At 42.8% G+C, this 17,818-nt stretch overlaps 1 protein-coding gene across 1 annotated transcript in view; it reads left to right on the top strand.

Annotated features, from left to right (window-relative positions):
- Window positions 1-1,383: 1,383 nt before the first annotated feature.
- Window positions 1,384-17,818, top strand: part of itga5 (integrin, alpha 5 (fibronectin receptor, alpha polypeptide)) — a 39,014-nt gene continuing 22,579 nt past the window's right edge. The window contains exons 1-2 of the mRNA XM_020657697.3: window positions 1,384-1,816; window positions 12,518-12,648. Of these exons, the coding sequence (XP_020513353.1) occupies window positions 1,608-1,816; window positions 12,518-12,648 (340 nt within the window). The 5' untranslated portion in view covers window positions 1,384-1,607. The remainder of the gene's footprint in view (window positions 1,817-12,517; window positions 12,649-17,818) is intronic.

Here is a 17,818-nt window from a genome sequence, read left to right as displayed (position 1 = left end):
CATCACGACAATATGAACGTTGAGTCTATAGAAATTTTAACCAAAATGACAAAAGATATAAAAATGCAAAAATGCAAAAAGAAAAAATATATTGGGACAATATTCAGACGAAAAGGCGGTGCTGAATTATTAGCTTGTATATGAGCGTTTCCCACAGAATGGTTTCTTAAAAGAGCTGTTTATTTTCTATACTGAAGAAAGATGGTGCACAAAGTGAACTTGGACTTTGCTCACCCACCTCTCACATTGGATGGCAAAATAAACATAATCAATACACAACAAGGATAGGATAGGATAATACTTTATTGATCCCCAGAGGGGGAAATTCGGGCTTTGCAGCAGCACAGACAAGTAAGCTGAAAAATACACATTAAACAGAATAGATAAGATTAATAAAAATAAAAATAGGGGGTATATACAAGTACAAAATGAATGATGAAGTTAACTATGCGGGGAATTGAGACAGTATTTGCAGAGAATGACAAGATAAAGTGACAAGTGATGATTAAAGGGACTTAGTATGATAAATAACAACAAACACTAAACGGGCTAATAAGCAAGGTACAATGCTCATAGAGACCGATAGTTGCGATAGTTGAAATCTCACGTTAAAAAAACCTATGGCAGTATTCTCGGGGAAGACTGATACTGCAATAAACAAAACAGTAAAACATATTTTTGGTCAGATATTTGCATGACAAAGTCTCAAAAAGGTCCAACAACAAAGCACGGCTAACAACTTGAGTTGAGTAACTATCAGCCAGCAGCACTGTGCAGGGTTGGCTTCATTTTTCTACACTGGAGGTTGATTCACTTTTGGAGCCAGTCCCAAAGGGCCAATTGAAGGATTGCATTGGGTAAATAAAAGTTGTCTTTAGTTTTTCGGCATCGGAGATTGCTGCTTTAAACGAGGCCTTGAAAGAACAGGCCAAGAGAGAACAAAGCGGTGCTTCATAGCAGTTTGAATTCCTGACTTATCTGTGAAAACCCTAAGAGATAAAAAAAAAACAAAAAAAAAACACCAAGATGTTCTTGTCATGGACAGCAGAAGCATCTAAACATCTAAATGTGTTGGTTTAAAATGTGAATTCTATTGACAGTGTTAAAAAGTTCAACATAATTGAGAGATAAACTCCAAAGGAGGATTCTTCTTTTGGTTAATGATCTCTGTGTCACTGATAACAAAGACAGTGACCACATCTTTACCACTCTGGTTATCAAGCAGAAAGGCAAGTTGATGAGAAGGCCATCTATAATGTTTTTTTTTTTTTTAAGAGGGGAATCACAGGCTCCTCCTCCTCCTCCAAACTTTGTCACGGGTGTGGGAACTCCCAGCTTCATGTATCATGAGTAGGTGAGCAGAGGAGGCGTGTGTCTGGAGAGAGAGAGAGAGGGAGAAACAGAGAGAGAGAGAGAGAGGAGCGAGGACGCACAGAGGAGCTGACGGAGCATTAATGACATACTGGCCGGTTAGAGTTACAGGGATGCAGTTTTAGCCACAATCCACCACTGTTTCAAGCTCCAATCTGCGGACTTGAGCGCGCCGAGCACTGGGAACAATTTCGCCATTTGACAGAGGCTTATAGTGGATTAATTTATTCTCAACAATGGGTTTGGGACGATTTGACGTGAAGACGCCGGGGACAGCAGAGCTCCTCGCCCGCTCAGTCCTTTGTATGATCGGACTATTACTCACTTTTTCTCAGCCTGTCTGTGAGGCGTTCAACTTGGACGTGGAGAGCCCAGCTGTTTACAGCGGACCTGAGGGGAGCTACTTCGGATACTCTGTTGACTTTTATTTGGCTGATTCTGCCAGGTGAGTTTCTAAGACACCGAATAAGAGTATATGTCTAATTGTTATCTTTACAAGAGGGGGCTTTTTCCCCCCCCAGCAAACCAACACCAGACCAAAACCTGAAACATTTATTCATCACTCCTTGAACAGTTAGCCTTCAAACTTTCCATTGCCTCAGTTACACTGGAGAACTTCAGGACATTTCCGACCCCTGTGTTAAGGTTACAGGGCAAACTTCCAAAAGGGGAAATACAGGATTCAGCCAACTTTTTTTTGGATGTTGGATGGTTTTACCTCTGACATTAAATCAGGGCTTTGTGTACACACTGTGATCTCAGGACACATGTAAACTTTACGCACAGTGCGCACGCCCTCCCTGTGCACGCAAGTCACTGTAATTGAATATATTTAGGAAATTAAATTTGTGTCCTAATTGACTCCAACATTAAAGTCCCTCTAATGCTACTCTAAAAGAGTGGCTTTTTCATCATAAAATAAGAATCAACCCCTTTGGAATCCCCCTCAAATCCTAATCTCATTCCTCCACACAATTGCATTTAATTCTGACCTTTTAATCTGATTTATCTTGAAAAAGCCTGTTAACTACAACCCTAAGTAATCACATCTTATTGGTTTGAAACGCTGCTGTGGATTGAGATGCTTCCTGGCTCTGTGGGGATGTGAGCTCCATGACACCCAGCATGCTTGGATTGTCTCTGCATTCTTCCTAAAGAGATTTTGGCATCAGTCATTTTGAGGGTCTTAAAGTCATTCACACATGCCTGTGGTCAGGTCTAATTCCCCCCGCGGTATGAGGAGAAAATACCAGTGTGGGACGTCCTGACGGTCCTATAGGAGCATTAACAACAAAAATACAGGAAATAACAAAACAAACCAGGGTTAATAACATGCTGACAGGTCTGCCTTTGGGTTTTGTACATTCTGTCAAGCGTTTGGACCCAACCCTGTAATCGTAATACTGATTAGCAAAAGGTTCTGTGGCCAGAGTCAAGGTTTCACTCAGACGTAATCAGACTTCCTGGCTCAGCCTGTGTCTCGGCCCACTGTTCGACCAGCCAGCATGCTGGGATTTGAGAAAGGGCTTTGTGCCGAGTGGGCCTTCAGCAGCAGCTCTAGTTTCCCCTCTTTCTCCTCCCTGCGTCCCTGGACGGCAGACACTCAGACATGGGGAAATGTCTCCCCCCCCCCCCCCCCCTTCCCCCGGCTTTTGCTGTCTTTTTAAAAGCCTGCTGCTATTGCTCTTCATGTCCCAGCCTGGGAAGCTTCATGAGAGCGGTATGATTTAGGACGTGAAGCTTGAACGTGTAGACCCTCTTCTCTCCTCGACATCCCCCTCCCCTATTTTCCTCCTATGCTGATGTCATCCTGCAGGGCTTTTTAATTCATCCACCACCTACAACCCCCCCCCCCCTTCACCCACCCAACCCACCGTCTAGCCTTCCCCATCATCCCCCTCTTCGTCTCATTATGTGTGAGACACGGGAGACGTCATCATACTGATGACTTAATCTGAAGTTTTCGAGAAGCTGTGGAGGAGGAGATGAGACCATGCTTTGTTCAAGCACAGAAAAAATAATGTAAATGTAGCTTCCTGAAAACCTGTAATTTTCCCTTTGGATGATGTGTGTTCAGAAGTCAAATGTCAAACAAAACAAAGTGAAAGCAGATTTATGAGCATGAATCAGAGCTTAATCTGGAAACCACATATATCTGCCACTTTTCATCCCCGCTTTTCTCTGAAGTCGACACGTGAAAAAATATCAGCAGAGTCTGGAAATGAGTTTCTGTTATCTCCTGTTTCTGCCGTCACATCATCATCTCCCACACTTTGGGGAGACAGGGAGAGGGGGAGTAGCTGGAATCCCCGGGTGAGGTCAGTTGAGGGTTGAACGGGGAGTCGTAGTGGAGCTGCTGTAAGCCTGCCTCTGACCTTTATGAACAAAACTGTTGCTGCTTTTGAAAAACTTTATTTATCTCCGGCTGAATGACCAATGGTCTGCTGCAGATGTGGAGACAAGGGAGGAAGATAGTTCTCACATCCATAAACGTTCCCTGTCAGGCCTCCAAACACAAAAGGCTTACTTTCTCCCACTTTGGCGCTCGTCATTGACATGGAGTTTATATATCTGTCGTGCCCTCCGGCCTGGACTAATAAAATTAAGTTTGGACGCTGGCAGACAGCCCACCGTGGAAGAACGCCTGAGGACAGAGTCTGTTAACTGTGTGTGACGGCTCCTGTCGGAAACATACGAGAAGGGCAGGAGGATATATGGTCCCCTGTTGTGTTTGTATGTTATTTCATGATCTGTGAAGATGAACTCCTCTGATACACACACCCTCCTCTTTATTCTGAAAGACTTGTGAGCTCTGACACTCTCCCCAAACACTAAATAATCAAACACCGGTTACAGACTCCTCTTTGGTTCTCACCGGTGCCAGGCAGTGATAAGGGAGTGGATCATTCAGAGATAGAAGAGGTCAGAGATCAGGGGGTGTAAATAATAACAGACCTGTCCTGGAGTGAATGAGACAGCTTCTGGTGCCTGTCCACCAAAAAAATGTAGCACTTTTGAGGGATTATACATTTCAAAACCATTTTTTTTTTGTTACTTATGGCTGCCCCTTTATAGTTGACCAAACATAGGTTAAAGAAAAAAGTCTTTAATGAATCAAGGTTTCATTGTTTGTTCAGTTGCAAAAGTTGTCAATGCAGGACTGCCAACTTTTCTGTTGTCTGAGCAAACTTCTAAATTCTTAGCATGCATCTCAAATCTGATGACTGCTGCTGATGGTTTTAATGACAGTTTTAGTGTTGTGTTGAGTCTCGGATCTTCCCATGTTAGATACAGAATACAAATATGTAGATTAATATATAAGCATAAGAAGTGTGCCCATGTTTTATTTAATGATTTTTTAAAAGGGTTAAAGTCATTAAAAGTTGTGCCTTTTTTTTTCACGAGAAGCGAGTCTCTTCTGTTCAAGAAAAGTGAGCTTTTACATTAGACGCGGTTAAGCGCATGTTCTGAAGTCGCTCGCAGTAGTCAGCAGAAAGTGTCCAGATAAGCTCTTTGTCAAATTAAGGAAGTTGAGAAAAGGGTCCTTGTCTGTGTTTGCTACACTGAGTGAATAAAGCAACTGTTATTCACAGTTGCCTTATGGTTATGGTGGTAATGTTGCACAGTTTTGCAACATTATCATAACAATTCTTTCTAACATTCAACAATGAGCAAATTAGCCTCTTAGCAGTATATAGCTAGACTGGAGCTAATTAAATCACACTAAATGAACCATTGATCGACCAACCCAACCAAGTGTCAATAACCATAGCAGGGGATGGGAAAGAATTTGTATGCAAAACACGTTTCCCAAAACAGTCCGCTAACAATGTTCCTGTTACGGTGTTGACAATGTTTTCTTGCAAAATAATTTTTCAGCCCTGGAGCTCAAAATATTGTCTTATGACCCAAAAGTATGGATAATGAATTGATGATGTAAAATGATGGTCAAGCAAAATCTTAAACTGGTGACTGCTTACTGACGAGGCAAACCTTTAGTCTGAAGCAGCCGTGGGGACGCTATTGCCGTCACAAAGCTCTGTGCAATGACAGAGAACCCTCTGATGGGGTTAGTAATCTCTTCCAGTCCACACACATGTTTCAGGGATGTGCCGGTGATGTGCGTTGGCTCACGGATGGTTTGACCATGACGTTCACGTGCACAGGTCAACCAGTCCATGTAGGTCACTCTCCTGGAGTTTACCCTCTCCAAGAAGGGTTTGAGTTAAAACTAATATTGACATTGGCCTGGTCTCTCTTTTGACCACTGAAGCAGCAGTGTTTTCTCTGACTACACTGAGGTCCCTCTCCATTTAAGATCACTCTCTTTTCTGTTATTGTTTTCACCAGTGTCCTCTTTCTATGGACCTTATTTCTAAATCAAACCAGTTAAGTGTTTGAGCTGCAGGAGCCCAGTTTATATATTTGGCCTGCCAAGTTTTGCCTCATCCAGGTTCTCGTCATTGCCTGCAGACAATAGAGCCCTTTGTCCTCACGACTGAAAATGTTTACCTGTTTTCCATTTTAGGAGTTTTAACTATGACTTATTTCTAACTTAATTTTAGAAAAGCTGCTTTAATTCTCTGTTGTCAAACTTTATATGCACCTATGATGATCAGGCCGTTCGGTTGGGCATATAAGTGTCTGTTGTTGTAAAGGTCAGTGAGGATATACTTAGCATGGCTACACTGCACGCTCTCAAATTTTAAAGTGCATGTCTAGCTTTCACTGCGCTGTTGGTAAATGGAGCTTTAGAAAATGAGCCTGTGTGTGTTTGACTGGAAAATGACGTCTGCGTTGATTGTGACGATGTGTTTAAAAGGACCCATGGAGCCTGCTCCTGTCACGTCTGCAGCATTGGGTTTGGGAATGCCCAGAGGACGTCAGGTCTACCTTTGAATGGAGTCAGCCATTGGTTCAGGGTCGTCCTGACTCACACTTTGCTAGATTTGAATCTCTTACTGCCAGGAGGCCTGGTTTGTTTTAACCCCAGGTCATGAAATGACTCACATGTATGGTAACTTGATAAAGGCTATCCTTTAGAAAAAGGCCGATGACGCCATCGTCCTATGAAATCCTCCTGGATGAAATTCAAATTTGCATCAGAATTCATATTAAAGATGGAAATACCTCTGGCCATTACTGTCTCTGTATGCATGTGTGGGTTAAGTCAGAGTTTGGGGGGGAGGGGGGGCAGACGAAGTGTTTCAACAGCTGCCTCCCCCCCCCGCCCCAATCATCACATTTAATACAACAGCCCTCTATCCTGAGGTGAGAGGACTGGACCCCCTGACGTGGGCATTGTGGAGAGGTGTGAACCACCAGCAGTTAAACTCCCCGCGGGAAGACTTTAGGGCAGTTTGACTGTGAAAGGCAAAGGGAGGGGTGGTATTTGGGGGGGGTGGGGTGGGCACAGTTTGGTATGAGATAATGCATAGGCCTGAACACAAGTCATCTTCATGTTGCAGGATGCTTGAAATTTCTCGCTTGCCACATGTGAAATGCTTTCTGCATGGTTTGTGGTTTTTACAAAACAGCTGCTGATTCAGACACATTAACAGTAAAAGCTTCCGTATTTGGAGGGTATAATACAGACACAGAGTGATGGCAATGCTTGCTGAAAGGACGGGAGTAAAAACGACAACTGCTAAATCAGCTTGCTGATTCGGTAAGACTAGCAATGCCTACCCAGCTGCAGAGCAGTGTAAAATCATCTAGTCTAAAGCTATTTCAAATTGGTTTTGGATGTCCGATCGTTTTCCTGTGTGACAATAAACAACGATTTTGGATTTCCTCTGTTCCAGCACTTGTAATTTGCAGACCACCTGTTGCTCACCACGACTATCCTTTTGAGGATACCAAGGAAGCAGTTTTGTGGTGATGGTGGAATCAGATCCCGGACTGTTTATCTGATCAGATCTGTTCGGTGTGGGTTCAGATCTCAGCTGCTCTCTTTCAACTTTTTTCAGTTCATGTGGAAAAGTTTATAAATTGTTAAAGAAGTCCTGACTTGCTCCAGGCATTAAGAGCAACAAACAACTCCCTTATCTCTTTCTGCGTCTTGCAGTAACATCTGACCGTTTGTAAAAAGAAAAGTGGCTTTTGTACAGCACAGTAAACTCTCTGTAGACAGCACACGCCATCCCAACAGGCACTGCTACTCTCATCATCCCCAGACTCCTGGACAGCAGCACTGAAAACACGTGTGTGTGTTTGGTGTGTATGGGAATAGATCGTCCAGATCATCCATATGGCAGACGAGCAGACTCAAACAGCTTCTGTCTGGCCTTGGCTTTGAGAAGATGCAAGACTGCTTGCATGGCTCTATGTGGTCTAGAATAAGTCAACACACACTCATTTCTGTCATCCAGCTGATCTCACTCTTAGTGCACATGCATTTTTCAAAAAGTCAATAGTACAGATCATGACATCATACAACTATCCATTAATATATTGAATAATGTAAACTAACTATCCAGCTCAATAATTCAACTCCCATTAGTCTTAACCACGTTTGATTTTTGTTGATGAAGTAATTCTTCAGAATGGCTGTCGTTGGACATGTTTGTTGTGTTTGGGCACGCTTCATTTATTTTCTGCCTGAGCGAGAGCGGTGAAGGTCAAGTGCGGCCTCTGGCTCGGATCAGGTCACTGCATTTGAAAGATATAGAATCACTTCAGTGTTCAAGCATGTGTTGATAGCTTAGTGTACACTCCATGGGTCACTGTACATGTTTTACGTAGGTGTTGCTGTGGTTTGAAGGCCACTACCCCCCCACCCCTCCCCAACACACACACACACACACAAACCCACCCCATTTGTGTTATAGGGTTTGTTGAGCCATGTTTATGACTGCAGATGGTGACTTTGGCAGGCTTAACGAATGCGATTTTTCCCCTTACTTTCTAGATTAAAGCTTTTATAATAGTGTTCGAGTGACATCAGCTTTGCAGCTGGGTGGAAGACAATTAAATGTGGAATGGGTGGGGGTGGGGGGGTTGTCTGGGCTCAAGGAGCAGGGGGTAACAGAGGAATTTGCCCTCTTTTAACCCCATTCTGTAACCTCATCATAAACCATATTAGCAATAGCTATGCACGCATGATAGTGTCACATCATCAAGTTCCAGCACCCCTTATTTCTCAACCCCACATAAAATAGCGGTTTACAATCTGGCAATTATGGTGTGGTGGGAGATTTTTGGTAGCATTTTAGCTTCAAATGAGACAAACCCAGTCTTTGCTAATAGTGAAGCTGTTGTTTACGCATTCCAAACTTGCTGCTCGAATCATTTACAGTAGTCTTAATTCATGCTTAATTGTCAGCTGAGTGGTGGAGGTCATTAGTGGCTGCTGTGTGGCAGCCGGTGGGGCTGACTTGGTGAAGTCACTGATGCTTCTCTTCAAACTAGTCCCCCACTAAGGCATTGCAGAGGTCTCTTGTGAAATCGGTTTGCTTTTTCTCCATAGCAACATGGCACTTAGAAATGAGCAAGTGAGGATTGCTTTAATTCTCCAGTAGCCAAAACATTTGACTAAAGTTTGGTCATGGCTTTTCAGCTTTGCCTGCTGTTATCCCTATCACTCTCTCCCTCTGTGAACAGCCTTTTGTCTGGACTCATTTTAGCCACTTTGGCTCAATACAACCTGATGAGTCTGCCCTTAAGCATTACAGCTGCCCCCCTACCAGTTACTTATATTTGCATACCATCCCAAGAGCCAGCAATACACTCCACCTTTTCTTACAAAGGAATTTGTAATGCAGCTCTCAGTCGACTGCACTTACAGCTTCATTAAATGCTAATGATACAAAAGCTTTACCTTCAGAGCACACAGCAGATAAAGTGTTGGGCGGAGAAACACCAGTTTGGATCTAGACAGATCCTTGTCTGATAAGGACCCATTAAATGCTAATTTCTCCTCATTCGCAATACTTTCAGATAGCCATCTTTGTATGTGTGTCCTCACATCTGTGTTTTTCTGTAAAAGGTAGAGGAAAACGCGCTCCAGCTGCCAACGTGCTGAAAGCATGATCTGCTTGTTTTGTTATTTCCTTTATTATTTCCCTTTGAAAAGCTGCCATGGTCAATTATGTCTGGACTCGGTTCAGATCTGTAGCTTCCAGTGTCCTTGGCCTCTTGAGTGTGTACATTTTCCTTCAGTGGTGTCATGTACTGCATTAATGAGCTTACACTCAGATTATTTCTTAAGGTTTTTGCCCAAGAAAAATGTGTTAATCTCTATTCTTTTCCTGGCTCTGAATTCGTTCCTGCAGATTATCACTATAGTTAATCTTTGGAGCTTTTTTTATTCAGCCCATATCTATGATTTGCAGGTGTTGAGTGTGCTGGGTACCAGTTTGAACCCAACTTGTTGCTCCTTTCCCGCATATCATTCCCCACATTCTCTCCCTAACTCTATCCACTGTTTCTATCTCTGAATTAAGGCATAAAAAGCCCCAAAAAAGAACAGCTTTACAGAGCATAATTGCAAGTGTTAGATATTTAGAGCATGTGCATTTGTGTGAAAGTCTTGAGGCAGAAAAAGGAAGATCCCTAGCCATCTCAGTGTGTGAGGGTCCCTGAACACGAAGCCCCTCTGCAGGTGGAGCTCAGCTGCTCTGGGTATTCCTTTGTCTGCATATGAGGTCAGAAACTTGCTCTCAAAGTTGGACTGGTTGTTCCTTTTTCCCTCTTTCAACCCAAATCAGGGATTTCTGCTCTACATTTAAAATTGGCATTGTAGGCTATCTTTTCTGAGGTATCTAGACCACATATAAGCCTATAACTCATAACTTCTGCTTGTAGGCCATCCCTTTGTTCTGCATCAGTTGTGTGTTTTCAAAACCTTGGATTCTGACATGATTTGAAAGCTTTGTGCTGACCACCAACAAACCCTGGCCCACTTCTGTTACATTTTTCCACAAGCTAGACAGTGCTTTTTGTGTTTTGTCATCTGAGGTTATCAATGGCTTCTGAGGAATGAGTTTTTCCCATAACAAAGCCTGAGACTATCAACCATAATCAGATGGTTTTCATGTTGCAGTGTTGGAGAGCTGTATCGGCTTTGTCAATCAAGTAGATAAATCCGCATGCTAGTGCTTTTCCTGTAAATAACCAAAAGCAAAACCAGCAGGCCTAGTCAAAAGTTTAGAGATGTTGGGCAAATATTTCCGGTTACAATGATATATTTGATAAATTATTACCAACTATTGAGCATTCAGCCATCTCTCAGCTAATGTTAGTTTGTAACAACAATAGGAAATGTTCAAATTCCTAGCTAACATTAACGTGCGCTTGCTAAATATAATGTTAACTATTTTAAGGTAATGTAAGCTATCTTAACAATTAAGCAACTTAAAGCATTTGGACCCTGTGGTGTAATGCTGGATGCAATGTTTTGCCACACTGTAAACCTTATTAGCCAATTGTAAAGTGAACTAGCATGTTTATTAGCCTCTGGACCCTATTGAGTTTCACTTTTTGCAGCATAATGCAGTGTCTTCATAAAATGTAAGCCTTACTGCTATGTTAGCTAGCTAATTGTAAAGTGAACTATAGCCAATGGATCCTGTTGAGTTGTACGTTTGGATACATTTTTGCTAAAATCTAAAACTAGCTAGCTAATTGTTAAGTAAACTGGCAAGTTTAACCTCCATACCCTATTGAGCTGTACTTTTGGGGACATGATGCAATGTTTTGTAAAAAACAAACTAGGGAAGTAAACTTGGCTTGACTTCACTAAAACGTAAACCTTGAGGTTATGTTAATAGTAACCAAATAGCATTCGGACCCTGTTGTGAGGTACTCTGCGGGGGCAGGATGCTTATAGGGCATTTGAAGCTATAACACTTTCATAGCCTTACTCATTTAGCTTCACAACAGGCAAGGTTAAATTTGACCACCTGTTAGCTAACATAGCCAAGTTTTTTTCTTCTATTGCATGTTTTAACATCTCTTGGGTTAAACAATATGTTTCACTCAAAATATCTCTCTCTCCAGATGTTCACTTTCATTGTCAGTTTAGTTGCTCAAAAGTCGAGGACAGATACACTTGAGATGATGCATCTGATGCTCTCTGTTATTAAAAAGATTGTTACACAGCAGTACCACATTAAAACAGCATTGGAGCTCCAACCCCGAGCATGACGTCATATAAATATGGTAAATTACTTTAACTACATTTTGACTCATGCAAGCTCCCTGTCTCCCTCTGCACCCTTATGAGTAATACCCCAAGGGCAGGATGCTAAGTTTAGCTAAATTGTCAACCTTCATGCACTATTGGAAGATCAGGGGCCGGAAAGGGTGGTCTCTTTTCCTGTTTAGTAGCCCCCTAGACACCATCTGGTCTCTATGGTCCCATGCCTCTTTAACCCACATCAATGCCAGCTATTTTTCTGTGGTGCTTGTTGGGTCAAGTCGGTCCAGAATGAGGTAATGGCTAATCTGAACACTTTAGCAGCTCAGTCTCCTGGGGTACATCTTTTTTAACTTCCCCATGCTGGAGTTGAGGTTTCTACATTGGCATATCATCTCTCACTGCCCCTTCTTCTTCTCCTCTTTCATCTATCAATTCTGTCCTGTGTTTTATTGGTCCTGGACTAATCATAACCACTGATGTCAGTTGAACTAGTCTGTTCCCTTTCTTGTGGTTGTACATAGGGCACTGTAGGTCCAAGGACAGGGAAGTTTGCTGTCACAGCTGTAGAAACAAGAGTGTGACTCCACTTAGCCTGTCTGCTTTCTTGTTTTCCTATTCAATCTGCCCCTCAGGGATGCATGTGTGACTGTGTGAGTGTTTCTCCTTGTGTGTCTGAATGTACAAGTGGCGCGAATGTGTTTTTCAACAACACATGTCAAAGCATCAGTTTCCCCTAGCTGTATGGGATTATGTAAAACTGTGCTGCAACCTGTTAAAATGTTTTGCTTCTGAGTCAGAATGTAGCTAGGTAAGCGGTAAAATGTGCACACTGCAATGTGTCTAAATCTGTCGAGGGGGAGGTCTGGAATGCAATTTTTTAATCAAGGCCAGGTTAAGAGCTTCAAACCTTTGCAATTTACATGTTTGTAAGGATCCTGTGGTATGGTAAACTGGTAACATCAGATTTAGAGTAACTTTCCTCTCTCTCTGTCTCTTTTTTTGCAGTGCAAGTGTGGTAATAGGAGCGCCAAAGGCCAACACATGGCAGGTAAATGTTACGGAGGGAGGATCGGTCTTCTACTGTCCATGGAGTTTCAACCAGTCAGATTGTCATACCATCGCGTTTGATCCTGAAGGTAAGACTTTAAAGAGATCCGTTGGTTGTTCTGATATTTGAGTACCAAAGACAAATGTCAAGTCCTTTTCACACATGTACTCGAACACATTTATAGAAAATGTCTGTACAGCCTTCCCTATTTGAACTTTCACAAATGTCCCTCACAGCTGGATATTTCCCCATTTGGTAAAGAAAGGGGTGAGTCTCTTGAGATAAGGCGACATTAAAATGGATGTTGCAGAAGTCATGGTGTAATGTATATCCAAGAGGAGAGCAGTGATTATCACCTTTGGCTTAAAAAAGCTACTGAGTATTCAATGACCTGGTTATGGATGTTGAAGTGGAGATCCAGTTCAAAGCCTTTTACAATACCAGAGGTTTGCTGATCTCTGTACACTTTTGAAGCCACTAGAGCATTTCCTCTCTGCTCCTTTTGTCAGCAGCAGGTCTGGATCAGGCGTCATCGTTCCACTCCACTGAACTTCCTGGACGCATGATCCTTTCTTCCTGTTCGTATCTTCTCTTTAGAGGCCAAAAAAGGATAATGGGGTGTTGAAGAAGTTTTTTTTAAAGGATTCTCCTCCCTTCCTTTAGGTCGTGTTTGTGATGCCTTGCCCCAGGAACTTTAGGGAGATAAGCAACCAATAAACAAATAGATCAGACAAAGAAATGTGCTGTTCGTATGACAGGTGAAGTAGACACCACCGGTCGTGACAAAAAGACTCCAGTTGAGAATTGGGCAGAGTGCATTGTGAGAACAAAAGGAAGTGCGTAAGATTGTCTAATGATGGATTCATGTTTCGGCGTGTTGACAGAGCAGCTCTCAGCCTGTTTGGAATAATGGAGCCATGGGGAAGCAATGGACAATGAAAGCAAAAAGCCTGTGTTGTGACTAGTTTTAAGATTGAACATCCACTAAAAACACACGCTGACAGTATGTTTTACACATATAAGGAGACAGTTCCTGCTGCACTCTTGGCTCCTTTCCTTAGAAATCAAAGCTTAGCATTATGCGCCAACTTAAATTTACAGTCCATCGTGCACAATAGGGAAAAATATTCCACTGAGTGTTTCACAAGCCTGCTTTAACAACATTCTTTTATTGGACACTGCTGCTTGGTACCCTATTTTTGCGCTGTTTTTCTTGCAACATAAAATGTGTTGCACATCCAGGGGTGCTGGCTGGAGGCCACAGTGAGTGATGTCATGTGCAAGCAGCGAGGCCTTACAGTGAAGGTTGGTCCCCTGGGTTGTCAGAGAACGTCCTTCATATATTTTAAAGGGGCTTTGAAGGAGCTGATTTGAGTGCCAGAGGTGGTTCTGACATCTGGATCATGGCAGAATCTCCTTGTTGACGAGGGGAACACGGACATGTGCATGCAAATGTGCGCCATGCCAAACAGCTGTTGCATGAATGACATTTACTGCTGTGATTCATTTACTGTAGCTTTTTCTTTCCAATCCTGATAGTAAATACCAGAGCAATAAAAACGTACATGCAATGATGATACTGGCTGTTCAGCACGTTCTGACTCCCAAGATGTCAAATACTGCAGCCCTGTCAATGGTCCAAAGCTTCAGAATATGTCCAAGGGTACCGCTCTACCTTCATTTCTAGACTCCTTTCGCTCATAATTCTGTTGTGGCGGTGAAGCGAGGTGATATAGAAGAAGAGCCAAAGTCAGCTCGGCGGTTGTGGTAGATTGATGGATAAACAATTTCCCTGCCTTTCATCCAGGTGATTAGAGGTCAATTTCAATGTGGGACAAACAGTTGACATTAACTGTGTATAGTTACACAATTCAACATTAGGGATGTTCTTATAAACCCAAACTATGATATTTTTCCTGTAGCTAATCAAGTATAAAATCACATTGATAGTTTATTTAACATTTTACTTAATAGATTTGAGATCGTTTTCCATATTTTTAACACCAAACCAGTTGCCTCCAGTGGGATAAATACAGTTTTTTTTAGCTGAGTTGACACAAAGACTTGGTCCTTAAGAATGCTTCTTTTGCAACATTTACCACAAGCTTATGATTTTTGTACATCATAAAATCATATAAACATATATTATTTTTAGTTTCCAAGCTATCTTTTGGACATCTTCTTAGATGGTTCTTAATTAATCATCACTGTCACTAGGGTGGTTTCCAGATTATCATAATTTAAAGGGTCAAATAGACAGCTTCTGTGTTTGGCATTCAGGTATCTCTTTTTAGGACACTGTCTCGCCTTAGAGAAAAAGAGTGCTGCTAAATTATAATTTATCTTCTTCTAGATTATTGCTTACCGGTATATATAACAAAGTGGTGTCATAGGTCTCACAGTCTCTGGGTGTGTTTGAGCTCTGACCCACAGGCCACAGACCCTCTTAATTAGCCTAACTAATTGGGTCAAAGTGGCTCGAGGCCCCCTCCCATCCACTTCCTCTTCCATTGAGATAAGAGCCTTTCTATGGATCAGAGATGGGAGCGAGGGCGGTAGGGAGGGTGTCAGTGGGGCACATACAGGATGGGAGGAAGAGAGGCAGGGCAAGAAAGCCAGGGGTGAGGGAGGGGAGGGAGGAAAGCGGGAGAAACCAGAGCCCCGTTCCTCCGCTCTGTCCCCCTCTGCCCTCCTGCTGTCGGTACTCCCACAGGAATCACGGCTGATGTGATGAGTGAATTTGGCCATTTGTCTTCCACAGTGACACACAAATACACACACATACACACACACACACACACACACAAGGAGAGGCTCTAACCTCACTAATGGCCATCCTCTCACACACAGTTCAAAGGCAAACCAAGTCTATGAATGCACTCAAGCTCCCTGCACTCTTCTGCTGGTCCCAGGAGACACCAAGCCGGGCACCATGTCACATCAGGGCTAACTGTCCCAGGAGGTTTCAGTCGGATGACATGCTTTTTTTTTTGGTGGTCTTTCTCTGGGTTCCCTGGCTATCGCCCCTCTGGATCTCCCTTTTTTTCATTGAAAGCATTTCATGTGATTCCAGCTGGCCGGTTTCACTGAACTCCCAGACAACAAACAGAACTTTTCATCGCCCATTAACGTGACACAGAACAGAACTAATGCGAGAACTAATGCTAACATGTGAGAACTTTGCTTAGCCTCTTTGGGCGGTTATGCTGATGTGTTTCCTCCCTGACTTAAAAAAGGTCACCTGTCGAGCAGGCCTGGATGGTAGTCTATGGAAGATAACCAAATATTAATCCACCAATGAGCAAGCCCTTTGCAGTAGTGGCAAAGGGCTATTTGGGAAAATTCACAGCGAGCAAGTAGGCAAGGGTGAAGACATTAACATGGCCTAAGCAGTGCCAGACCGAATGGATCTTCTTGCACATAATGAAGCTGCTTCATGCTCTATTCTGCTTGCCATTTTGCTATTTTCCACGTTTTTAAGTACATGCAGCAGTGATATAAATGCCCGACCCATCCGAAAACGTAAATCTCCCACTGTTAGGGATATGTGTTAAAGGGCATCTCTGGAAAATGTCAGGGGCAGACTGTCCTGAAATGTTTCTAGAAACTTTTAGGAGTGCACATGTGCAAGTTGCATTTAACGTTCATGAATGCATACAGATGCAGAGAGAGAGGATCATAGTAATACTACATGGATTACAAGAGGACTTTTCTGCTGCTACTTGCGCTTGCAGTGGTAACACTACTCAAATTAACACAGTCACTGCTCAGCTCTTACCTCTGCGGTGGCTTTACATCGGCCTTATCTAAACAAAGACCCCCCCGGTTATGAAAATACTTAGAAGGCGTACGCTTAAAGGAAAAGCACCATGCAGCTAGGGCAGATTAGTTAAAGTAACAAGCCCATGAAGATCCGTTTGAAGTGGCGGTCATGTTATTGCCTGTATGGCTAAAGCACTTCTTTTCACACATAGACTTCTGACCACACGGAGGGGGAAGGTCTTTGTGCTGTCAGCCCATAATAAATAACTTTAAGCAGGGAAAGCCCAGTGATGGAGATTAAGCAGAAATACAGTCAGGTTATTAAAAACTATAATCTCTCTGCTTACTGTCTTGTCTGTCTTGGGTGAAGTGAAAGCTGGAGAGCAAAATCTGTAAAGACATAAAAAGCCTAGTGAAAGAAAAAATGAATGGCAAGATGGAGATAATATTGAAAATGAAAACATAGAATAGAGAGACAGAAGTGTGTGCCTAAACAGAGATGACTGTGAGGTTGCTATGAGGAAACTGGGCCAGAGTGTGTATGTTTTCGTTGGACCCCAGCCCCTTCGCTGTTTCCACAAAGACACAGAGCAGCTCCAGGCTGCCGTGTTGGCTGGGGAGGAAAGCCCAGGGGCGGACAGGAGTGGACGGAGAGGCCTGACACACAGCCTGCTTTCTTCAAATCCACATAGGTCGTGATCTTGGCAGTATCAATCAGTCCATAGTAGAAATGAGGCTCTACACTTTTTCTACACATCTCAGACAAAGGGGGAAAGAGTCTAAGGACTGTGAAGACGAAGGGCAGATTGGTTGTCTCACATATACTTTGGATGCTTTTTGACCTCACATTTGCACTTTCCTTAGCGATGTAATCTCATACTGATTTCACGTCCCCTCACTGTGTCTGCGATAGTCAATCGTGGCGATGTGACTGCCTTGCCAAATCAATTTGTTTGCACTTCAATCTTCACTGCAGCACAGATGTTACATCTGTCCTCCAATAAAGTTGTGTTTAAAACCTGACTCCCCGGACCATCTGTCATGTCACCTGCTGCTGTCAAAGCGTTGAAGTGGGAGATCAGCAGCGTTAGTGACCAGGTGGCCAAACAGAGTGAAGGGGTCAGGGAGGTTAAGCTAAGTTAGCCCAGTCCAAATCCAGAAGAACCCTTATGTCCTGGATAGAGATGTTCAGATTCTAATTTTGACTAATACTAATTCTGAAACCTACCAACTACCCTTCTGATATTATTGTGATAAAAACGAAGAGTAGCTTTGAATAATATTACACTCTGTACACTGTGCACCTTTTGGCTGATTAGTTATTATATTGAATCATTGCATTGTCTGGCATACTCGCCATTACCAAATACCGCATTTATTGCAGAATTGAAGTCCGATATTGATTCCAGTCTTGGTATCTGGACAAGTCTAGTCCTGACCAGTGGCCTGGCAGCAAACACCATTTTTCATTTTCTTAATATGATTGTCTTTCCATG

This window comes from Labrus bergylta, chromosome 12 (assembly GCF_963930695.1).
Source record: "Labrus bergylta chromosome 12, fLabBer1.1, whole genome shotgun sequence".
NCBI lineage: Eukaryota > Metazoa > Chordata > Actinopteri > Labriformes > Labridae > Labrus > Labrus bergylta.
Note: the sequence above shows the minus strand (reverse complement) of the source record. Positions and strands in the feature narration are given on the sequence as shown.